This window comes from Anabas testudineus, chromosome 6, assembly GCF_900324465.2.
Source record: "Anabas testudineus chromosome 6, fAnaTes1.2, whole genome shotgun sequence".
Taxonomy (NCBI): Eukaryota; Metazoa; Chordata; class Actinopteri; order Anabantiformes; family Anabantidae; genus Anabas; species Anabas testudineus.
Window position 1 is genome coordinate 1,501,081 of NC_046615.1, and position 26,181 is coordinate 1,527,261.

General features: G+C 38.8%; 1 protein-coding gene across 1 annotated transcript; it reads left to right on the forward strand.

The window, feature by feature from the left end:
- The first annotated feature begins 1,131 nt into the window (after window positions 1–1,131).
- On the forward strand, window positions 1,132–13,232 carry trhr2 (thyrotropin releasing hormone receptor 2). The gene is made up of 5 exons (XM_026366091.1): window positions 1,132–1,514; window positions 3,741–3,873; window positions 4,349–4,500; window positions 5,078–5,201; window positions 12,666–13,232. The coding sequence occupies exons 1-5, from the start codon at window positions 1,132–1,134 to the stop codon at window positions 13,230–13,232; spliced, it is 1,359 nt and encodes a 452-aa protein (XP_026221876.1).
- The last annotated feature ends 12,949 nt before the right edge of the window (window positions 13,233–26,181 follow it).

Genomic DNA, 26,181 nt, shown 5'->3' on the forward strand with positions numbered 1-26,181 from the left:
AGCAATACCATATTCACATATGCACTCTGGTCTATGTCTAGAAAATGAAAACACAGGCAGCACACAGCAGGGACATGCATTGTCATTAGGGGAAATAGTCTGTTTGGTTTCAGGCTGAAGGAAGGAAGGAGAGAGGCGTGATACAACACTAGAAAGCATATTAAATATTTCCTATAGTTTCTGGTGTTGTGCTCGCTCACAGTGAATCCCCCAGACAGTAATACATGTTTTCACACATGAGCTCACATGGACATTACGCACACTTTGTACTAGAGGCCTCACAGGATAAAGTCTGGGCAATCTCTGAGCTGACGTTAGTGTTCTCACATGCAACCTGGATAAAGTCCTGGAGAAATTCAGTGATCCAGTGTATGTGTGAACGCAGCAAACGAGTTCTGAATGCAAGGACCAAAAAAGAATCCTACCAAGTGCTCCGATACACATGCAGGTTATTTTCTTGTAATGGTAGGATTTCCTAATGTTTTAACAATTTCCATCGATCAAAGAAAATTAGTTCTAACAATTTTACTAGTGTGTGGTAAAGCTAGTCAGATCACCATTTTTTTATATTTAAGCATGCTAATGCTTTACCTATGTACCTTTAGGCACTCCACAAGCTTTACTCTAATGAGAGGAAAAGAGAAATCCTGTGTATGTGTGCATTTGACATTTCTGTATTATCATGTTATGACACAGAAGTCCAATTAACTGAACTTGTTTTCCATTTCTAGGTGACTGAAGAGAGACCTGAGTGGTGTTTGGAATTATGTTGAACCTTTTACTCTTCCTCACACTTTTGAATTAAGGAAATATCACAGGCAAGAAAAACAAGGATAGCACTTGTTTCCCCTTCTCAGTGATTAATGACTTGCAGTATAGCAAGATAATCCACAGCTGTTTCCTCCTCTGTAGTGATAACTCAAAATTAGGACATGTTTAAGCTTCACATGACTTAATTTCATCTTCTAATTTCACCAGGATTAGATTTAAATGTAAGTTAATGCTCTAAATGAACAAGAAAGACATGATGACATTTCAGAGTCATGCCCCTCATCACTTAGCTTTAATCAAATGAACATAACCACTGAATAGCAAACACTTGGCAAATTAAAAGGCCAGCTGTTAGGGAATATGACTGCCAATGTGAGCTCCAGAGTGGACACCCCGACCAACATCTCTCTGAGTCCCAGCATCACCGTCTCTGAGTCGTTAGAGTACAAAACGGTGTCAGTGTTCCTGGTGTTGCTGGTGTGTGGCGTGGGCATCGTGGGCAACATCATGGTGGTGCTAGTTGTCTTCACCACGCGCCACATGAGGACACCCACTAACTGTTACCTAGTCAGCTTGGCTATAGCTGACCTGACAGTGTTGGTGGCAGCGGGGCTGCCCAACATTTCCGACAGTCTGACAGGTACTTGGATTTTTGGCCATGCCGGCTGCCTGGGGATCACCTACCTACAGTACCTGGGCATCAATGTATCCTCCTGCTCCATTACTGCCTTCACTGTGGAGAGGTGAGTATGGACAAACGACCACCTGCAGTCGTTTTCTGACCATCTTTCTTGATTTTACTTTTTACTGAAGAAAGCCTGAAAAAACTATTAATTTACATATGTTTATGGATTCTACAAAGGGGGGGGGGGGGGGGGATTAAGATGATTTCAATGGCCCAGGACTAATAGGCTCATGAAACGTACATACAACATATAGTAGGCCTAGCTTTTTACAGTTTGGTAAGACATTCTGGCCCGTTAAAGTAGTAATTAAGTAAGTTAAGTGATCTCCTCCCAGACCTGGATCAGGCCATCAGTGAGCTCCTGGACAGTCTGTGGTGGTACTTGGTGGTGTCAGATTGTGCTCAGTTGGATTTAAGTGAGTTAGTAGCATCATTGCTTTTGTCATCCAGGAACTGCCCAGGCACTCCCACTGCACCAATGGAATGTCTGACAATGGTTCTGAGGATTTCAAAACCCAGTACCTCGCAGCACTTGGGGTACTGTTGACTATGACTTGGAGGTGTGGGTGGCCCTATAAGGATATGCTTAACTGGACCATCACTGCACCCAGGCGACTTAGGTTCAATTGTTTTATTTTAACAAGCGGTTTTATCTAGTGGCAGCTTCTGCCTAGAATATGCTGCCATGTTCTCTGAGTCAAAGCTCATTTACAATAATCTGTGGTGAAGTGGAAAACTGGCCTGTGGTCTGCAAATTGAAATGTGACATTCTGTTTGGAAACTATGGGTCCAGTGTCCCCAGCCTTCAGTTCAAAAGGCTGTGTTCCTTATGGTGTGGGGGTGCATTAGTGCCTATTGAATGGGCAGCGTGCAAGTCTGGAAAGGGAAATGGGCCGTAAATGCAGAAAGACAGATTCAGGTTTTAGAGCATCATATGTTTCCATCCAGATGACCTGTTTTTCAAGAAAGGGCATTTTGTCACGTTACAACCAGGGGTTGTAATGTGATAGGGGAGTTTTGTTGCCCAGGTGTGTGCAATTACATTAATGATTCAAACAATAAATAGCACTAAATGTCTACGCTCAGTTTCAGATTTAGGCTGTTGAGACTGTATTTATAGTTAAAATGTATAGCCAACAAGAAAACCAGAGAGCTGTCTATTGGCGAAAAAAGCTATTGTGAAGCTGAGAGAAGATGGAAAATCAAACAGAACCATTACACAAACATTGTCCATAGCCAGGACAACCATTTGGAAGAAGAAAGAAACCACTGGTGTACTAAGTAACAGATGCTGAATGAGTAGATTAAAGAAGACAACAGCAGTTGACGACAGAAACATTGTGAGAGCTGTAAAGAAAGACCCTTTAATCAACTGTTAGTAACAGGAACAGGCTTATTACTCTTCATTGATGATGTAACACATGATGCCAGCAGAAAAATGAACTTGTTGTTAATTAAGACGTCAACAGAAACATTTTGTCTAGCAATTTAAAGAAATATGCAACCAAACTGATTGGAAGATCCTTCATCATGCAGCAGGATAATGATCCAAAGCACACACTGCCAAAACAACAAAGGAGTTCATCAGGGGCCAGAAGTAGACTCCAGACTTAAACCCTGTGGAGCATTTTACCTGCTAAAGCGGAGACTGAAGGGAGTAAACACCCAAAACAACAACTAAACAACAACTAAAAGAGTAGCTTGTGCCAAATTTGAAGAAATTTCCTCAAGGTATTCCCAACATATTGCTTACAAGAATATGATAAGGTTTGTGTGGAGGTACCATATAAAAACATGTCTGGCTATGGTTGTCGCTGGCGTGGAGAATGTCATGAGATTATTGGAAAGCCAGCAACATCAAACATGCATAGAATTGGGCAACTTGATCAAAAATTAATTTCCCAATTGTCATCCCACAAGAACAAAGATAACATTTAAATTAACTGGGAAAAAACGTTAAAGAGCCAATTTAAAGTCATTGAGAGAGTCTTCAGATTAGCCTCTCTTATTTCTCTCATATTACCGAGGCCAAAACAGCCCTTGTACAATGGAGTGAATATCCAGCAAAATATTAGCATAAATCATGCATAAAACAGGAGTCCTAAATTAAGATTCAGCTGAAGAGGAGGTGTGATTACCCACAGTCACAGTGCTGTGCAGATGTTTAGTTCAAAAAACATTGAAAAGGGGAACAGATGAATGGTAACAGTATTTAGAAAAACAAAAAAGAAAAACAGTTAGTTTGACCTTGCGTTTGAACACTACATTTCCTCTTTGCTTGCAGGTACATAGCTATCTGCCATCCGATAAAGGCTCAGACAGTGTGCACAGTGTCCCGGGCCAAGCGCATCATTGCTGGGGTTTGGATTTTCACCTGTGTCTACTGCATGCTGTGGTTTTTCCTGGTGGACATTCAGGTACTGTATTCACGTATTCAGATCTGTTGCATCAAATATAATATCAGAGTTTGTATGATACTAACATAACTGGGCCACAGTAGAGTAGCCTTCAATTACTGATTCTAAAACAAGTTATAGGGTAGGATGACTGTATGTCCACTGTGGGTACAGATATACTAATTTGAACCCACTTGCAGGTTATGCTAAAATAAACACAATAGTGCCCTTTACAGCGGCGCATAGAGTTTCAGTAAGTGCATGAGTCATGAAGGGAGTAATAAAACATTTGTGATTATCAAGACCTTTTTCATATGAATTCTAGTTCAACTACAGGGGAATGTGAAAAGCTTTGTAAGAGCCCTGTGCCATTTCTGAGAGAGTGTTATTATGTCGAGACGTGAAAGATTATTATGTGCATATCAGCCCAGAGCTGGCGTGTGATCCACTGGTCTGTTTTATTACAGCATCTCAGTGATAACTGTGTGATACTCAGGTCAGCCAGGATGGACATGTGCAGTGTGGTTACAAAGTGAAACGGGAGCTCTACCTGCCCATCTACCTCACTGACTTTGCCATTTTCTACGTCATCCCGCTGCTCCTCGCCATCGTGCTGTACGGCCTGATAGCACGGATCCTCTACCTCAGGTGTGGCAGAAGGTCTTTGAAGCTGTGCTGATGAATTATTACATTAGTGCATTGAGTACTACTACGTCTGTGAAGTCAGCCTGATGATGTAAAAATCAATTTATACTATGTTTTGGAACCATCTAATTGTTGCATAGTAATGCAGTTGTCAAATACAGAACACCATGGTATTTTCAATATTTCGTATAATATTAAGATTATTGACTGGCAGCAACTCTCTGAATTTAGAAGAAAGCAAGAAGGCTTACATCACACATTGGAAGCTGTTGTTAAGCGCCGGCTCAGACTCAAATCCAAGAAATAGAATTTGTACTGTTTGATTTTTTTGTTGTACAATAAGAGGTTGTGTCAGATAATCCTCCACCCTGACAGAATCAAACGCAAGAGTCATAACAATGACTGCTTGTATTTTTGGGGTAAATAAAATATTACGTTGATAAATAACCTTTAAAGATATTTAGCAGCAACATAAAAGATTGAGAGTTTTAAGTTCAGTTTCCCTACATAACATGTCTAACCACCTGACTGAGCAACAATAAATAAAAAATGCTGTAACATGCTGCCTTTGTTCCTGCAGCCCTCTGCCCAACCATCCTGATACCCGGGCCACCACCCTGCGTCGGAGCTGCCGCGAACCCTCTGAAACGGGAAAGGGGGGTCGTCAGGGGCGGCCAAAGTCTGCGCTCTCCTCTAGGAAACAGGTCTGTGACCCACCCTATATTTACCCACTCTCCAGTGAACCCCTTCTGCAACCAGCCTTCTTGTTGTAACTGCTGCTTTCTCTTATCTTTCGAGTAATTGCTGTGCAACAGCTTTGGTCACATTTGACCCTATTCTCATCTTTGGCCGTGTATGTGATTTGCTGAGAATACAGAGGCCATGATTCCCTCTTAGCAGCATGTTCATGATGTTCCTGCTATCAATTGCCTCTAAAAAGTGCCCTCTTGTCGGGTCTCCGTCCTGGCTTTTACGAGGTCCTAAAGGCAATTGTGGTGGTAATGGCTTCTTTTCCACAGGCTGAGCAGCCAAAAAGCCTTCTTACTGAGAAAGCCCCCTCTCCCTCAGATTGCATGGTATTGCGCTGCAGTGCTGCTTTGTCTATGTGCTCTTGGGTGTACAATGCATTCTCCAAGGCTTTTTGGTCTTGTCAGTATCTACCTTCATAAGGCTTTATGCACTCAGGAGGGTTCTTTTTAGTCTAGAAGGGATTAGTTTTGTGTCCATGGTTTGTTCTTTCAGAAGCTGTATGGTATTTAAAAAGCCTTGGAACAGAGGTCTGTGTTCTGGACAAAAGCAACAGAATTATGTGTCTCTGTTAGAGGGTTTGTCCAGGAATACGTTGACTTTTGTGTATGTCTGAATCAAAGTTGCTAATTATTTTAAATTAAAACCTTGTTCCAGTTTTTTATTGCTTGAAGACACTAATATTGTTTATATAATTTCATATAATAAATAAAGCCTTGCTTAAGCTTTGCTACTGCTACCCCAAATGCCACGAAAGGTTCAAATGAGGGAGGGGTGGTGGTGTCTAACAGCAGCTGAAAGCCCTATCTGAGGCCCTATCTGTTTTCATTAAGCGGGGTACTTCCTAAAAAACCTGTTCATACTAAAACAAAACCAGGATCCCGTTTTTCATACATGTATTATCAGGTTAGCTGGATAATATTGTTTACAATTTCACGTGATGCTGGATTTTTTGTCATTAGGATGAACAAGCCAGCGGATAAACTGCTGATTATTGTTTCTGTTATCAATATGGTCGAGATGGTCCTGGTCAGGCATACTACAAGATTTCTTTTTTAGTTTGACGCAGAACAAGCTGTATTACAATAGACAAAAGGCTGTTTCTAAGAATGAAATACTATGCCACCACCATCGTATGTTTGAGTACTGCAACAGCATTTCAAACGTCTAATTTCCACATACATGCTACAACACCAGGCTGGTGGTCTAAGATATATATGCTTTGGAGGACATTTTGAAAGAGCTACATTTTAGTCAGAGGAAAAACACCATTTCAGCCTGGAGAGTCCAAATGCAGAGAAAAAGATACTTTAATGGATTTACCCACAGAGAAATTAGATGGGCTACAGTGGGATTACAGTTATTTCATATCTTAGCTTCCACCTGCACATCTGTGTAGTCTCTAAAAGCATATTTGTAATGACCAGGAATACAAATGTACAGTTCAGTCATTACAGAACCACAGATAATAACGTCCATTTTGTCTGGTGCAGCCACTGGTTGATTTCATAGCACAGCTTGCAGATCAATACTTATGATTGGGCAACACTTGTGTTGCATAATTTGTTATATTGATTAAACCTTTGTCTGTAATGTCTCCAGTCACTGTGTTTCTGTCCTGCAGAGAAGTGGTGATATTTTCACAGGACATTAAAAACCTACTAATAGAAAAGGTAAAAAACAAAAAACTAATGGGGGATAATGGTCACATACTTGATCCACTATAAAGCTATTTGTGATGAATGGTTACTAAAGCATTTGTACAAGTAATTGCTGGCTGATTGTGATGACTGGGTGGACTGGGTCTGTTCCAGTCTGGTTCAGTTTGTGCTGCTGGTCAGCAGAGAAGATTATTAAATGTGTGTTCTGTAAAGATTCCAGTCTTAAAGTGCCCTTTTATGCAAAATCCACTTTCTGGTCATCTGGTTTGGTACATTTATGTGACTCTACGGTGCCTGTAGACACACACTAAGTATGTTAGAAGTGCATTCCCTTCCTTTTTAATATTTTCTGGTTTTGTAGAAACCAACCCTGAGTGGTCCATTCAAAGTTCACACTCAAAATGACGTATTGTCGACTCTTATGGACCCAATTCCTGAGCAGGCTCAACACCACCTGCAATGATCTACGCCCTCGCAGTCTGACATTGGTTTTCCTAACTATAGCAGACTCACTCTGAAAACAGAAAAACAGAACAGCAGAGCACAAAGCACGGGCACTGCTCACCTTTTGGATTTCTGGACAAACTCAGAACTTCTTTTTCCTCCTCTCAGGATCTGAGCAAATTGTGGATTTATCCATTTATGACGGAGCGTTCCTGTACATACAGTATGCATGTGTCTGTATGTTAAATTCCAACCATTTAGTAGTTATGCAAACTATCTTAAGAACCAGTCACTACCAGGTGATTTTTTTAAAACATGTTTGGTATTTGCCTAGATGTGACAAAAGCACTTAGCTAATACACAGGCTGAAGTTTCTGAAGTGACTGGTACAGTAAGTGATTGTTTATCAATCCAGACCACAGTCTTTCTCTAACCTTAACCAAGTGTTGTAGTTAGACAAACTGGACAGTGTACTGCAAGATTGGATTTTGAAAGAAAAACAAATTATCTAACTTTTTGTTTATGTTAAAATTGAGCTTATGCATGTTATGCTGTATATAAAATATCTTTTGTTTTTGGTTTAGTTCCGTAAAATATGCAGTCATTTGTAGGAGTGTTGTTCAGAGGTGAAGTGAAAAGCACAGCATCAACACAAACTGATGTCGGAAGCTCAGGGATTCTAGCTGTTCCAATGATAAGTAAGTCGAACCTTGAAGCCTTCAAAAGCCCATCATGAACTTCATATGCAGCCTCAACACATGTTTAACCAACTTGTTGCTTCTCAACAAAGACAAAACCATTCCATCTGAAAACCTATTGCTGTTTTCTTCCTGTGGTAAACTTGGAAGAGGCTGCATAAAAGAGAGACCTGGTTCACACATCACTTACAACAACAAAAAAAATAGCACCACGGTGGAAACAGTCCCCGGTTATAGAAGTTAGATATTCCTCGAGGGGTTTAAACCCTGCTGGTGGAACCTGCTTTGTTGTGGCACAGCAACATGTTCCTTATCAACTTTCTGATATCCAACCATTTCCTCAGATTTCCCTCTCTGATCTGGGAGCAGTCACTGACACGCTGCTTTTCAGCTGATGACTGCTAAACCACTTTAAAGCATGTCTGACCTTTAAAAAAAGTCTGTAGGTGAGGAGCAGAAAGGAAGCACAGCAATCTTGAATGAGTGTATTGTCTATGGAAATTGACATACATTTTTTAAATATTGACTATAGGGGCATAGTGATATACTTTATATAACATCAACACTGGACACACATGCAGCTTTGATGAAAATCATTCCCACTCAGGGAAACACTATTACATATTGCTTTGGTTGTTTCAGAGATCATTTTACTATGCTTGTAGTTTTATGTTATGGCCGTCAGAGTGGGCTCTCATTGTGTTGCTTCTTGTGCTTGTACACAAAGTTGCACATAAATGTAAATGTGACACAGTGGATATTATTCACATTATTCCAGTGACAAGTCACAGAAGACAGACAAGTCAATAAAGCATTTTTCATTTAATCTACAGTATGCATCATCCACAAAACGTAGAAACACACAAAATAAAGGGCATACATTTTATACTCTCCCCTTTAAAAGTATTGGATCAGTGAGACCAGTTCCTTTATTTTTGCTGTAGACTGAACACATTTAGGTTTGACATTAAAAGGTCTGGACTGCAGGCGGGAAGGTTCAGCACCTGGACTCTTTTACAACAAAGCCATGCTGTTGTCATACAGTAGATGCCTTACTGTCCTGTTGAAATATGGCAGCCCTTCCTTTATCCCTTGCACACATAGATTTTTTCATGATGTGATGTGATATATTGCTACAAAACACATATTGAGGAACCTTATTCTGAAATTGTTTGACAGTTTATAAATGCAGCTTTTCACATATTGGTAACCTCTGACAGAGTCTGACTGTGTAAGATGATCTTTTTAGACCTAATCATGTTACTCACCTGTTGTTGATTAACCAGATAAGTTGCAAATGGAATTCCAGCTTTTCCTTGTTTGTACTTCTCCATCTGTCAGCCTTTTTGCCCCTGTCCCAACTTTTTTGAGTTGTGTGGTATCTATTAATTCCACTTTAAACATCTGAAAACTTTTCTATCTTCTGTTGTGAATAAAATATGCATTTATGAGATTGGCAAGTCATCACATTCAGTTTTTATGTATATTATACAGTATCCCAACTATTTTGGAATTGGGGTTGTACAGGACTTAAGGCTTATGTAGCTGACTTCTTGGTGCCTGATACAACAAGACACCATCAGAGGTCTTGACAGAGCTATTTTGGCAACATGAATAGGAGGAGCACAGTTTAAACCTTTTCATTTAATGAGTCTCTTTTTCGTGCAGAGAAACAAGTATGCATTGTTTCTGCCTCACCGTGAGTCTGCTTGTATACAGGCCTCTGCAAGACCGAACTCTTACAGTATGCGAAAGCATGGAGAGAATTGTAATCTCGCGTTCCTGGGCCTTCATCTAGGAACTGCAGATGTGCATAATATGATTTGGGATTTACTCTTACGGGCGCTTAAAATCACAGATGATTCTACTCTCTCAGTTCTTCAGTTGGCACTTGATGCTCTTTATTCATTGTTTGATGAGGCCAACTCAATCTGATTGGAGCCTGATAAACTTGTGTATGGCAAAGAATGGCACTTTTATGATCGGAGATTAATACAGTGGGCTGTGAGATGACGGTATAGTTTTAATCTCCGAGGGATTCTTTATGTCTGTGATCTACTCAAGTGCGCATTAAGATAGAGTGAAGCTTCGTCATTGTTGCCCCAAGGGGAGTCGATAGCATCAGAGGCTAAATGTAAACTCAGTGGCTCAGTGGGCAAAGCAGTTTCTGCACGACTTGATTCAGGGAGTGTGTTGTTTGGGATGATGCATAAAAAAAACAAAAAATATAAACCAAAATAAAAAAAAACATTTATTTGTAATGCTGGATCCTGCTGCCACATAATTAAAGCCATAAAATTCATATTGTAAATGTCACCCTGATGCTTTTTGTCTCATTATCATAGTGCAGAGATAATTAAAAAGCCCTCCTCCCCACCTCCTTTGTGTTCAATATACGCATTGTTATGTGTTTTGTATTTACCTGATGAGGTCACTGGCTCTCCGCTTAAGAGCGTGGGCTCAGACTGCATTTTGCTGAAAGGAGGCGTGTGCATGGTGTGTGCCATGCTATTTAAAAAGAATAAAAAACAAAAAAAATCTGCCCTAGCCTGGAGCCAACAGCAGCCATGCTTGAGCAGAATCGTTTGGGCACAGTGAAGGCAGGTGGAGAACTCAAAAAACTCCTGCGGTAGAAGGATGGAGGGGGTTGTGGGCGGGAATGGCTGGGAGGGGAAGGTAGGGTACATGTGTGGAGCATTATTGGCGACTGATAAGGCTAATCGCTTACAGGCTGGCTGGTTCAGCCCCCCACACCGCCACCCCCTGCTCTCCTAACCCGCGTCACACAAGGGTTCAAAACCGTCAGAGCCGTTACCATGGTCACCCGTCAGCCAGTGCTGGTGCAGTGAGGGAAGAAGGGTCAACACATGCGAAAGGATGGTGGACACACAAAAAAAACACATGCATTGTGACACAGCTGCCATTTGACGGTTAACATCCACCCTGGTCGTTTAGTTTCACAGCTGGATCGTTTATGTTGCTTGTGTTGTGTGCTTCCATCTTTAATTGTGAGTCTTTATTACTGAATTGGCCTGAATATGCAACTGAGATTAGAAGTCAGTGTCCCTTTATAAGCTCCCATTCATTAACGTTCAGGTTTGCTTTTGTTTCCTACCCTTTACTTGGCCTTGCCTCCTCTTTTGTCTGTCATTCTTCAAATGAGTCATTAAGCCTCAGTTATCCCCCCACTCCCACCCCCCAACCCCTAAGATGCACTCAGACTCTACTCAACGTGTTAATTATTGGTGTCTGCTTCCCACACACACACAGACACACATGCGCACACACAAGAGCTATCTCTCTGTAGCGCTCGCATACGCACCCTCTTGCTTTGGGTGACTGCTTATGCATTATCCAAAGTGTTGATGATGACTCAAATAATCAAGCAGCAATCAGAGTTAATCAGATAAATTATACTGATGCATCATTGCATATTGTGCTGGGCCTTGGAGCTTTGGTGCGTGAACATTTAGCTTCATGCATTTCTGCACAGTGTGTTGATTATTATGTGTAATTATCAGTGTGGTTTTCAAAACTGTGGGAAGCCCAGCATCTCATAAATTTGTTTTACCAGTTTATGTAATTTAAACCACTGTGGTATTGATTCTGTCACTCATTGTGAAGGTTTATTGTTTTCACATCAGTAACAAGTACAAGTACTGAACATATAAAACCACCATTGATATTTGTCTATATTTGAATTAAAACATTTTTTCTTTGTGAATAGAAGAAATAAAACTGAAGTATATTGTCAGAAATAAACTGTTCTCTCCTTCAACCTGTACACAAATTAAACTCAACAAGATACATGTGGAACAAATCTGGAGTAGTCTCAATAGCATCAAGTTCAATACTGTTTAAAATACTCAGTGTATTGTGGAGTATTTGTACTTTTGTACCTAATCTAAAGGTTAGATTGTGTACAGTATTTAGTACTTCAACTTAAGTAAATGATTAGCAGTGTTCCTGCGTATTGGAGTGATTTTGGACAGGCAGAGTGGTGTGTACACCGTGTATCTTCATGCACAGGATAGAGTCGTTTTACAGTCTTTGGAGTTTTCCCCTTTTATTTTAATTCTCATTTAAGTTATAATTGTCACAAAATAAAAAGTATCTACAGTCCATACCCAAATTTATTTTAGACAAAATTTCGGCAACAATTCAGTTCAACTCAGTTTATTTATAAAGAGCCAAATCACAACAAAAGTCATCTGCCTCAACTGGTTGGGGTGAGTGGAAAGAGGAGAAAGCAAAGAACAAACTAAGAGATGGTTCAGAGTCACCTGATACAAAAAGGAACACTGGTTAAATACTACAGGGTCTGTAGCTCAGTTGGCTGGGCAGTTGTCCATCAACCCCATGATTGGTGGTTTGGTTTCTGGTTTCTATTGACCACATGTTGACACGTCTCTGGACAGACATCAAAACCCTGTAGTAGTGGCATCATTTGTGTGCAGCTGTCCAAAAACAATTTCCCCACATGAATCAATAAAGTGTTAGAAGTAGTTAAAATCAGTGTTAATTAGGTTAATATGAGCCTCATATTTACATTGATCTATGTGTAGATATTCTATTGTGTATTGTTGTAATGACCTGTGTCTCTGCTTCTTCTCTACAGGTTACTAAGATGCTGGCAGTAGTGGTGATCCTATTTGCTCTGCTGTGGATGCCCTACCGGACATTAGTTCTGATCAACTCTTTTGTGTCCACACCTTATCTGGATGCCTGGTTCCTCCTGTTTTGCCGAACATGCATCTATGCCAACAGTGCTATAAACCCAGTGATATACAACGCCATGTCTCAGAAGTTTCGCTCTGCATTTCGTGGGCTTTACCGTTGCCAACGACTAGAAGGAAATCAGAGGACTCTATCATTGATCCAGACCGGCTTCAGCACCGTACGGGACCCCAGAACCTCCCAGTCCCATAGCAACGGCACCGGTGAAAAAGCCGGTGGCATCGTCTTGAACAGTGCCACTGATCTGACTACAAAGCAGAATGGAAGCAGCTATCAGGAGACAATTCCTAGTAAGAAAGCAGACCATCCCATCAACATCCGTCCTGCTGCTTTTAGCTTTGGTGTGGGTTCAGCTGAGACGTCACCAACTGGTGACGAAGAGTTGTATGAGCCTTCAGTCCATTTTGCAGACAGACATGCAACAAACAATAAACAGGAAAACGTATAAATATTTCCATATTTCCATATCTATGAATTTGACAGCACCAATGACTGATGTGAACATAAATAGCTGCGTCCAACCACTTACCACAAATACTACAAATATATACACTGAATATTGAAAGATTGGATAAAAAGGGTCATTATAATAGAGCAGAGTGTAAAGATAACATAAATAATAATTCTACTGATATTCAGTTCAGTTCCCCACACGCTTCTGTAACCTGCATTAATTATGTGATTTAAAAATGGTAGATTCTGCCTTGAGAGATAGTTAAAGATGTTGAGTAAATGGCATAAATCACTCCATGGTATTTTAAAATACAATTTATTTGGCTACAAAATTTATAGGTTATAGGGTTTGTACAAAAGAGGCTGCATATGTTTTTATTTGAAGTGATTATTTTACATTACTACCTGTCAATATGACACAGTCTAGATCTTATAAAGAACCATAATGATGATTGTATAAGTAGCACATTTGTTTTGAGATTATGGAGACCTGTTGTTACTTGTTACAAGCTACTTACCAAGTTACTAGGTAAATTAAATATGATTCCCTTTAGAGAGACATAGCATAGTCTTCTTTTGCAGGATTATGCATGAGAATTTTAGTGGGAATGGTGCCTTTTGTGGGCAAATCCAAAAGTGAGCATCACCCTGGTTTCCTCAACAAAATGCCTATGAGATTTTACATTATTTTTTATTTTTAAGCTTAAATATGATGGGGGCATTTACCAAAAAACGTTTATGTTGTAGAATAAAAAATGAGACCTCATCTGAGACATCTAAATAACCCACTGACTTTGGGACCCATGAACCTCATGCAAAATGTGAACTGATTTTTGAGTTTAAGGACTGCTAATTTTATCATCCTCATCATATCATCACAATCACCATCATTTTTAGCATTATCATCATATTCAGTATTCAGTTAATACCAAAAATAGCATTGACCAGAATAATAATTTATAACCACACACAACAACAACAACAACAGTTACTCAGATACCTGTACAAAGTCCTAGGCTTATCTGTTGATTGAACCTTCTGGCTTCCTGTTGACTGAATGATAACACTGTGTGTTAGATTAGTGTTTTAATGTCAGCTTTAAGCACTGACTGGGGGTTTTACTGTTTTTTTTAAATTCTTTATAGAGATACATTTGTGGTCTGTAAACTATAGTTTGTGATGTTTTGTATGTTATTCCTTATTACAGGAATTGAGGGGGTTAATTTACACATTACCTTGCTAGTCAACTGAAAACACACCTCCCTCAACATCATGTGGTTGAATTTTCTATGATATTGACCCCCACTGTAGCTGAACCAAAGCCATCCCATTACAATGTTATCTGATAACTTCTTGTTCTTATGTATATATATATTAAGTGTTTAATCATACATACTTATATGGTTATTTAGAATTATGTTACATAATGGACTTCCATCACCAGCTTCCCCATTCAACTTTCTAGTATCTCCATACCAAAAACAAGAAGAAATACCCAGAATGCATTTGTTGGCGTCAAAGTTAGATGACCTTATCTTACTCAATGCTACTGCCATGTGACCAGAGTTTGTCATTGCATCTAAACTCTGGCAGCACACTTAAAAATAGGTTTAATGTGTTTATTCCAGCTTGACCTGGGCAGATTGGGTGGATTGAAAACGACATAGAGGCTTGGAATAAGTCCTGTAGAGAATTTAATTTGTGGCCATTTCCCTCTGAATATATAACAAAATTTCAGTTTTATACTGGTTGAGCTGTAAAAAAAAAAAAAGAAAGCTGGCTACCTAGAAGAGCACGCTTAAACATCATTTAGTATAATGATAAAAGCCAACACATCAACTACCTGTCCATCTGCAGTGAGAGGTTTTGAATATGTACTGCAAATTAGCTTCTAAAAGCAGGAGTCTGAAGATGTGTATTGAAGAAAGTTTTTCAGTATTCAAAGCAAAAAAATGAAAATAGTTTGATAGTCATGAATTAGACATGTTGTAAAAAAGATTGTTGATGTTGTTGGTATAACAGCCCTTTAAGGGTTTGGGAAAAGGCTTGGAACTTTAAACCGGAAACGTAAAGAAGGAATAAATGCTAAAAAGAATTGAATCTGTTTGGGTTTTTTAGGAGGACCCAAAAATGCCAGGCACAAATAAATAAGAATGGAGTTTAATCTTAGTCTTACAAACTGAACCACTGAAACCAGTAAAAATGTATGAAATTTAATTACTTTAATTTAATTTAATATCATTTAATTCCTATTGTTGGAAACTGAATTTATAGCGCTAAAATATCTTCTATTAAAAATGATAAAAATGATACATTTTAACAGTCAATTAGTGAAATAGTCAGTGGTTTCACTTTGATGTAAAGTATTCCGTTACTTATATGCAGGGATGGATTGCAAAACTAGGCCCTGGGGCTTAAACGGTAGGGACCCCTCAGCATAGGGCCTTTGTAGGAAGTGCCACATTTTGTGTTTGAAAGCAAAAGAGCTCAGTTAAAAGACACACACAGTTTAGAAAATGACGCAAAAGACTACAGAGGGACACACCAGGGTCGGCCACCCCCCAGAATCATGTCTGGCTGCACACCTTGAGGCTACGGTTATGTGTTCAAAACATGAGTGAGATGTGAGTTGTTACGCAGTCTGTGTAGACACTGTGACTGATTAAAAAAAGGAGTGTATCTAATCAGACAGTTGACAGAAAAACATGGCACGAGCTGCTTTACAATTCAATTCCTAAAGAACAAACTGTGTGTAAATATAGTCAACATTTTTCTGTTCTTGTTTCTTTTTTAAAATTACAATTGGTATCAATTCTCATGTACAGTGCTATAAGTTTTATTTATATTTTGCTTGTTTTTACAGAATTGTAAAAAAAAGAACACAGATCCAGCTGGATCTTACTGACTTGATGTAGTCTGTTCACAAAATGTGTGGTTTTATGCTCCTTTGCTTTATTACTGTTGTTTATTACTGTTATTTGCAAAATATTTTAGCTTTTTCAAAATGTTCTAAATAGGTATGTACCTGTATAATGCAGTTGATATTTACCTAAAATAAATGCCCTAAAATATTTGCAACCATATTAAAACTTAAATGTGCTTCCAATCATTTGGGGGGACATTTGGGGCAGTGCAACAAGTTGTAATCACAATAATGACAGGTTCTTAAAAGTAAAGTTCTTTATAAACAGGCCCTGATATATATATCTATATCTATATCTATATCTATATCTATATCTATATATATATATCTATATCTATATCTATATCTATATCTATATATATATATATATATATATATATATATATATATATATATATATGGCATCTTGTTGCTAACCATCTCAGTCTGCTGATTGGTGCAAGGTAGGTTTAGTAGTCTACAGTGACTAGGTCGAGTGGGACTTGTGAAATCTGCAGCTAACAGAAAATGGTGATTAAATTCATATAGAAGAGTTAGTTCTAGTTTCTAGGCGTTAGTTCTCTGAGTGTTCATTGTTTGATCCATTACTTAAAAAAAAGCCTTAGTGCAGCTTTAAAGCTCACACTAGAAAGACACTTAAAGTGGTCATATTATGCTTAATTTAGGGTTTATATTTAAAGTTTCATTTTTAATGGGGCTCCATTGATACAAGATGATATGGTATGCTATGTTATAATATATAATGTTATAAATCTGTCTTTTTATGAAGTTAAAAAGTGCAAATATAATTCTTCTTTCTGCAATAGCGCTTCCAGCTTGAAACTAAAAGGCTTGTTTGAACCCCTGTGTCTTTAAGCCCCCCTTTCCCCCCATCCCATGCTGTTCTGATTGTCCAGCTTGTAGAGGACTATGGGCCGAACTATGCTTAGTTGGAACAGCATCGCCCTTTAGCTGCTATATACTGGGACAGTTTGTGAAACAGTAGTATTGTGACTCTGTCTGTCTAGTGGGTGTAGGGGTGCAAAAACAATGGCCGGTGATGGATTTCCACTCTAGAGTGTAACATGGGCAGCCAACTTCACAAAAAGATATACAGTGCCTATAAAAAAGTATTCACCCCCTTGAATGTTTCATCCTTTTATTTACATTATAAATCAACCATGTTAAATAAAAGTTGGCGACTTTGAGAAAAAAAATTTCCGGAAAATGTCAAAGTGAAAACCGTTTTCTACAAAGTAATTATTAATTAAATAAAAATATATGAGGTTGAAATCAGTGTTTGCATTAATATTCACCTCCTTCATGTCAATATTTAGGAGATGGAATTTTATGTCATTCATCTTTGCAAAACTGCTCCAGCTCTGTCAGGTTGAGTGTGGATCAGGTGTGAACAGCCCTTTTCAAGTCCATCCACAAATTCTCTATTGGATTGAGGTCTGGGCTTTGACTTGGCTACTTGAGAACATTCACCCTGTTGTCAGTAAACCATTTCTGTGTAGCTTTGGCTGTATGCTTCAGGTCATTGTCTTGGTGAGTCTTCTCCCAAGCTTTGGTTGTCTTGCAGACTGAATAAGATTGTCCTCCAGGATTGTCCTATACTTTGCCACATTCACCTTAACAAGCCTTCCAGGGCTGGCTGACAAGAAGCATCTCCGCAGCATGATGCTGCCACCACTGTGTTTCACAGTGGGGATGGTGTGTTGTGAGGTGTAGTGTTTGACCATGCCCCCCTTTTGAAGTTGTGATTTAACATGAGTTTTCTTCAACAGTGGCTTTCTCCTTGCCACTCTCCCATAAAGCTTTGACTGGTGAAGAACCGGGCCAACAATTGTTGTTTGTACAGTCTCTCCTATATCAGTTGCTGAAGCTTGTAACTCCTTCAGTGTGGTCATTAGTGTGTTAGTGGCCTCTCTCACTAATCTCCTTCTTGCACGGTCACTCAGTTTGGTTGGGCATCCTGTTTTAGGCAGATTTAGCCATGTGCCATTTTCCTATCATTTCTTTATAATGGATTTCACTGAACTCCGGGGGATGGTCCGTGTCTTCAAATTTTTTTGTATCCATTCCCTGACTTATGCTTTTCAATGACCTGTTCAATGAGTGTTCTTTTATCTTCATGGTGTAATGGTAGCCAGGAATACTGATTTCCCAGTGAGTGAACCTTCTAGACACAAGTGTCTTTATACTGCAATCACTTAAGACACATTCACTGCACTCAGGTGGACCCCTATTGGATTATGTCAGTCTTTTTAAAAGGAGTGAATATTAATTAATATTAAAACACTGATTTCACCTTACAGATATTTATTTCATTGACATTACTTTGTGGAGACCTGTTTAACATGTTTTTGTCAAAGTCGCCAACTTTTATAGACGTGATTGATTTATAATGTGAATAAAAGGATAAAACATCCAAGGGGGTGAATACTTTTTATAGGCACTGTATGTAGCATCAGACCACAAATCATAATATGATCCCTTTAAAGTTGAATTGCTTGCTCTCTCTCCTTGAGGACAAGGTCTTTATCTGCAAACAGTCCTTTTATTCTCATACTACATTGACATTGTCATTTGACTTAAAGTTATAGACTGGGACTGCAAAATTAAGGCTGCAAATTAATAATAATGACATACTTTGCTGAATGTTAGGAACATTGTTTCATGCCATTGACATTTAAAGCTTTTAATTTTCCTATTGAAACTGTTTTTGTTGTTTAGTGACTGCCTCCCATTAAAAAAATACTAGTCTACTAGTTTAACCAGGATCACAGGTAATTCATGATGCCAAACATCCTCTAACCTTGAGAAATAACTTCTTTAAACCATGATCTCTCCATATATCTAAGAAATTACTGTACTTCTTGGATAAACTTAACTAAACTTGTGTGCGTTCAGAAGGCATTTTAAAGCATTATCACATTATATAAGGATTATTTTATTTTTAAAATTAATTAAAAATTAATGTTAATAAATTCATTTTTACCAGTTAATCTTGGTCATATTTACATCCACTGGTAGGCAGCCCCGATTCAGGAAACACTCCGCTGGCTTGTATCAGAGTGTCGGGACAACAGTATGTGGTTGTAAAGATGGGAAGACTTGTATTTAGCTGTATTATGGTATGGCAAAACATTTGGTAATGAATTAACTATAATGTAATTAAAATGCATATAATTGATTAAAATCATAAAAACTGTAACTTTAATTTGTATATAGGCTTAACTGATTTCAATATGTCTGGATGTATGTGTTGTATTTGGGCATGCATTTCTAGCAGTGAGTCCCCTATAAGAAGGGCGTATACAAAAAAGAAAGCACAAACTTTACTTCAGCTAAGTAAAATTTTCAGCAACACTGGAACGACAATATGTAATAATGTTAATGTTGACACAAAGCGCTCTTATTTCCGTGCACAATGAAAATACACTTTGAAAGGACTTTGATTGGTCATTTTATGTTTTCATTTTGGATAATTATGGTGTGTGGATTGGCTGACAGAAGCACTGCAGAACTTCTTTTGAAATGTCGATGAGTGTGTGTGTGTGTGTGTGTGTGTGTGTGTGTGTGTGTGTGTGTGTGTGTGTGTGTGTGTGTGTGTGTGTGTGTGTGTGTGTATCATTTTCATTATATTATTTTAGCCCTGGAGAGCTGCTGGCTTGCTGTTTTAAATGTGTAGTAATCAAAGATTTGAAGTGGCTTTATTTGTATAGTTTTATTGTTCAGATGATGTATGATTATTTTTGGAAATGTACAGTGTACTCTGGTCTGTGTGTATGTTTCGTACATTGGCCTTCTTTCCTCAGTATTTTAACAAAAGTAAATAAAGAGATCTCAGTCTCAACTCTTTTGAACATTCTTATGAATGCTGAATGCTGAGGCTGAGTGTGAATGCTGGATTTCACAGACAGACCTAACTAACTAACGCAACACTTTTTGTCTGCATGTCTGTAGACATGGTCACTATCGTCAGTCAAGTTTCCCTCAGCACTCATGTAAAAACCAAAATATCACCACATTTCAGACTTTGTCCTCACAGGGGGCTGAGAAATCTCCAGAGCGCTGTCACTGCCTTCTGCCATGTTTTCACTGACACTCAACAAATCTGTGTTGCAGGCTGCGCCAATATTGCAAATCTATTCTGTGTTGGTGGTCACTGCAAAGAATATGACTAAGTGTAATGTGGGTGTAGGTGAGATTGAAGGATGAGTAGTACTCCTCATGATGACGAGTACACTGACCTTGATATGTAAACTCTGTGGATGTAAGTTCACAATTCCCCCACTTTCCAGTACTCGTTTTTCTGCATAGTGATATGAATAATATCACATCTCATCTCATATATGATAGGAATAACAGTTCCAGTGATGCACATATTAGACATTTATTGTCTACTTTTAGTTAGAATCTCCCATACATGACACGTAATGTTTATTACACAATGACAGAAGAAATGAAGAAGGCTGAAGTGCCAAAGGTGGTCTTTGGAAAACCTTGGGTGCACTGAAATGTTTTTTAGATAAGACACGACTTTCTGGGTTGGAATAATGTCCCTTCTGACATCAGACAGTCTGACTCTGTAGAGGTCTTTAAATGCAACCTTCAAACACCACGGCTACTGGTTTCTTCTTCCTATCTGTGGCTCTGTCAGAGTCTGTTAAACCTAGTACGTATAGTATTTTTACATCATGTCACGCATCAAACATGGCATGATGTCAGTTAAGAAGAACTCCGTGCTAGAACTGGCTTTATTGGTTTGATTTTCATTTTGATTTTTTTTTTTTGTTTGTTTGTTTCTCTTAGTGACCTTGTCTGCCTTGGATGTGATGGCTCTTGCTCTCAAGAGTTTCAGTCCCCTAAAAAGAGACAGGCTTCTGAAAGCACTGTTTCTGCATCACAGAAAGAGACAGAGATACAAATCAAGTGCCCCAGGATGATGGGTTAGATCATGATAAGGAATAGATGAATTCTGTTTTTGTGGTTTGTCGTTGTTTGCACCACTCTGAGAAAGTCGTCTGTCCCTATCTGTCCATCTTGTCATGCCAAGAAATCTCACCTCTCCAGACTGCAATCAAGAGCCTGATGGACATGGTATGTATATACAGAATGTGACAGTGAGGGAGTGAGAGGGAGAGAGAAAGAAGCTCTCAGATATTTGTATTCACTAAATCATCCTCTGGGAAATTGAATTTTCCTTGGATGTGTGTGCACATTCATGCAGTTCTTATTTGTACATGTGTGTTGTGTTGTTGTATACTAATACTATTACTACTAGTAATAATAGGCTGACAACAACAGTTAAAGCAGTTAAAGCACATAAATATTGTAAAATGCTAACATACTGTAGAAATGAGTATGATTAAAATTCTCCATACCACATTCATTTTTGATCATCCTCCGTACATAGTTTTGATTATTTTCAATATTCAAAGATACTTTCCTAAGCCTACAAACAGCCACTGCTCTAATCTGCTGTACATTTATTCAGAACACGCAGTTCTTAGCCAGGAAAGTAGCCCTGCTTTATAGTGCCACACTAAAAATTCTGGCAGGGTCTTTATAGCAATCCCAGTCTGATGATGCTGTTACATTTTGCTTCAGCAGTTCCTCTCAACTCATTAAATCCAGGCTGCACACCGCTCACAACAAGTTGATGAGGGTTATTTATAACCCGCTCATCAAGCTCGTTTAGATCTGGCACACTTTCAAAATCTTCAATTTCTCACGGTGAAGAAAAATTATCCAGATTAAAGTCCCACGTTTAAAATGACTATTACAACAATTGGTTGTTTATCTAACCATTGTAGTTTGTGCAGTGATCATCACAGATGGGCTTTATATTCTCGTCAAAGCAATTGTTGTTGAACAGTCAATTAAAAGTAGTATTTGTTTATCTTTGTGTATGTGTAATTACTATTACTGATCAGTCACATGGAAATCTGTGCACACACATGATGAGCATGACAGTGTGTTCCATTTTCAGTCTGCTCTTCTGTCATCGTATATAGGATAATAGGATCTCACAGGATACAAACTCATGGCAGGTTGCATGGGTTCACAATAAGGGGCAGCCATGGTTCACTTGGTAGGGCAGTCGTCTCCGAACCCCAGGGTTGGTGGTGAACTGTGTCTCACCTGAAACTGAGTTTATTTTTACAGTTTTGGTTTAAAATAAAATGCAGAGCTCTGGCCAGACCCCTTAAGCTTAGAGCCAGTTCGACACTCTGAGGTAACAGACAGGCTTACTTCTTGTGATAAGCTTCCAATTCTTACACATGCCTCTCACTGATAAAGTCACAGGGAAATTTGTCTACTTCAAATCGACGAGTGGCAACCATTGACTCAACGTGTTGCCAGGGGAAGACATAAGTAGCTTCACCTGAAGTTAGCATTGCTTTATATCGTTCAGTCACCTTCAACTCTCTCTGTATCCCTCTGAATCCAGCATCTCAGAAAGATCATTTTATCTGTGTGATTTCCAATTGCAATCATGGAAGCACTGTGTTAAATAACAGATCTGCAACATAACAGTGAACAGTTATTATTGTCTTGGATCGCTTTCCATCATTAGAGTTGGCAACATAAGTCATGTATAATTCATGTCCTTTATACTGTATGGTACGATATACAGTATATCTACAGTATGAACACTGCATAGATTCTTCCATGCTAGAGGAACATCAACATTATGCAGCAGCAATTTAAAATCTACGTAGAGAATCCATTTGGGTTTGAACAGTTGTTAACCGTTGTTTACATTTTTGGGTTAACACATCAAAAGAACAATCTAACATTTGAATGATGTCAGTGAGTTGCAGACCTGTGTTCTATGTTTTTGGTGTACAGCAAGCACATATGAATTACCTTGCAGCTTCCCAGTGTGTCAGTTCCATTAAGCATTCGCCATCAGGGAGTATTTCTCACTGTGTTGCCCACCTGTCACTCACCCCCTCGGCAAAGGTCTTTGGAGTCACAGGCAGAAGAAGGAAGATTTCCTCTCACTTCTCTGAATATCGCTATCTAAGATGAAAGATGCCACGGCCTGACAAGAGAAACTACTCAGCTATTCTAGAGACAACAGCAGCGTATAGTCAGCTTTATTAGTATCAAATCAGACATTGATTACGTAAAAAGAAATGTGAACAAACATCTGATCTTTACCAAAGTCACAAATATAAACAAACACAGTAATTAGTGAGCTGGCTGTAATTTGCTGGCTACCAGCATCAACTGTATAAGCCGATTGAAATCATCTCTAGTTTTTAATCTTTCCGAATGGATGGAAACAGGCTGTGCTACTGTAAATGTGTGGCACTTTACACATAGGATGACATGGTAATTCATAAGGATGCTGTAATTGAAATCTCATGCTAAAATCATCCTAAACATTTGCAGAAATCATGTATAAGACATGGAATTAAAAGAGCTGCATGGTCCTACATGAGCCAGTTCCTGCTAATATTCTTAGGGACAGCAATAGCTCATTGGTAGAACAATTGTCTATTAACTCCAGGGTCAGTGGGTCCATTCCCTGTTCTTTCCTGGCTACATGTTCATGTGTCCTTGGACAAAACACTGAAACCCCATAGTAGTGCTGACATGTGCTGCCTAGCAGTTGTCCAACAATTTCGCCATTGAAATTAATAAAGTATACTATTGTTCTTATGTGTCCAGGTGGCAAATTCAATACAATACAATTTTCCACTTAGGATAAATCTCTCTAAAAATTCCTTGTAGTTAATGTGTGAATGTGCTGACAGGGTGGCAGTACTAATTAACATATGGGTCTTCTGCCAAAGAACACTCTGTTGTATTGTATAATTATTTTACAAGTCTCTTGTAAAATAAGTGTTTGGATTACTTCATGAGTCAATGGACTGTATTAATTTAATTATGCTTTATTTAAACTTTATTTATTTGATATGTTTTATGTTTAGCATATTTGGGGTATTCTATTTTAGCCCTTCCTGTTCTTTTATTACATTAAAGCTGTTTGAGTTTAGCCAATTTTCCCAGGCTGCAGTTAGGAAAAATGTAATCTCTCAAACTTCTAATAAGATTGTTCACATATCACTCTCCCAAATCCTATGACTCTGGTATTGGAAAGACCATTAGAAATAGTGAACATTTTGGTTGCCTAACAATGACTGATTGTTGTGTGAGGGAGGGTTTGGTAAACAGCCAGTCACGTGTATGACCTGGATTTATCTTCTGGACCATAGATCAGTCATGTTGGGGCAATGTCAACATGATTTTGGCCATTTACTGTGTGTCTGGCAGTGTTTCTCTAACAGCTGGGGGACTAACAAGTCTCTTGAAGGAGAGGAACATGCTGCCAACACTTGGTAAATAAGTAGAGAAGCAAAATCCCCTGTCGCTTCCTTCTTTATTCATGAGTCTGTTGACAGTGATGTTCCACAGTCCTTGGTTTGATAAGATTAGCTGAAACTTTGTTGATCCTCCAGGGATAACTGGGCAGCTGCAGCAACAAACAATGGCCAAAAACAGTAGAATGGCTCAAAATGGAATCACAATAACTACAGTAAAAAACCAAGGCAATTACAGTGGCAAGAAAAAGTATGTGAACCTTTTGGAATTGAATCTTTTTCTGCATTCATTTATCATAAACTGTGATCTGATCTTTATCTAAGTCAAGAGTATTAACAAATATAATGTGTCTAAAATAATTACACAAACAATTCTGATCTTTCGTGTCGGTTTTGAGAACAACCATAAATGCCAGATGTAGTGCTGTGTGTTCTTTCCAAATAGTTCAATATAGTTTCTTCAGTCCACAAAACATTTTGCCAACACTGCTATGGAGTGTCAATTTGTTCTTTGGCAAACTTCAGACATTCAGCAATGTTCTTTTTAGTAAGCAGCAGCCTCCTTTGTAATTTCTTACCACAGACGTCCTGCTTGTCAATATTTTACCTACCGTAGACTCATGAACACAGATGTTAGCCAGTTCCCATGATGTCTTCAAATCTTTGTCTGTCACTTTGGGTTGTTTCTTTATCTCATTGATGAGTGTTTAATGTGCTCTTGGGGTCGTTTTGACTGGTCGCCCACTTCTTGACAGAGTAGCCACAGTCCCAAAGTGTCTCTGTAGATTTTTTGTCTAACTGTAGACACTAGTGCATTTCTAAAGTGTTTGACATCACTATGTAACCCTTTCTAACTTTATGTAAATCAACAATTCTTAGATCCTCTCATGACTCACACAAGCAGATTCTTCTTCTGCGGAGCAAACTCAAAAGTTTTGTGTAGTTTTTGTCAGTCAGAAGTAGCTCTAGTCCACACCTCCAAACTAATGTCATTGACACCTGATTGCAATTTGCTTTTTTTTTTAGGTCATTATTCAAAGGGTTCACATATTTTTCCCCTCACACTATGAGGTGTTTAGGGTTGTTCTTAAAAAAGATGTGAAAGATCTGAATTTCTTTGTGTTATTACTTTAGGCACATTGTATTTGTTGTATTTTTCTCTTGACTTAGATGAAGATCAGATCCCACTTCATGATAAATTAATGCAGAAATTCCAAAAGGTTCACTTACTTTTTCTGCCACTGTAGATACTACTTTGAAACATTCAGTACAACAGCAGGGGCTAGGCTGGGTGCTATTAAGGTGGAGTTACTGATCACAGGAGAGGATTTTTTCATTGGTCCTAAAATACCCTTACATAGGAATCTAACTGAAAAAGGGAATCTTCACCTTCTTTCTCTGTTCTCATCAGAAAACATGATGGTGGCGATGATCTTAGGTCATTCTCAGAAAAGTCCCAGAGCTTTCTGAGCATACACAAATCTCCAGACAAAGCGAGCCCTGCCATCCACACCTGCAGATTACAAAGCAGCCAGCCAGCCAGCCACTGAGCAGATGAGAGGTGCCCAATCTTAACGTCAAAAGAGCAGCAATCTGAACAATCTTAAGGAGAGCAGCAGTAGCAGTGGCAGTACAAAAAAATATGTGACTGAGAAGTGTCCCTGATTCCTGCTCTCCCTGTGCTATCACTGGCTTGC

Excerpts from the sequence above, each read along its gene's own strand:
- trhr2 (XM_026366091.1), top strand. The coding sequence starts at position 1,132 with ATGACTGCCAATGTGAGCTCCAGAGTGGACACCCCGACCAACATCTCT. Across the intron at positions 4,501-5,077 it reads GCACGGATCCTCTACCTCAG|CCCTCTGCCCAACCATCCTG; the intron begins GTGTGGCAGAAG and ends TTGTTCCTGCAG. Across the intron at positions 5,202-12,665 it reads CGCTCTCCTCTAGGAAACAG|GTTACTAAGATGCTGGCAGT; the intron begins GTCTGTGACCCA and ends TCTTCTCTACAG.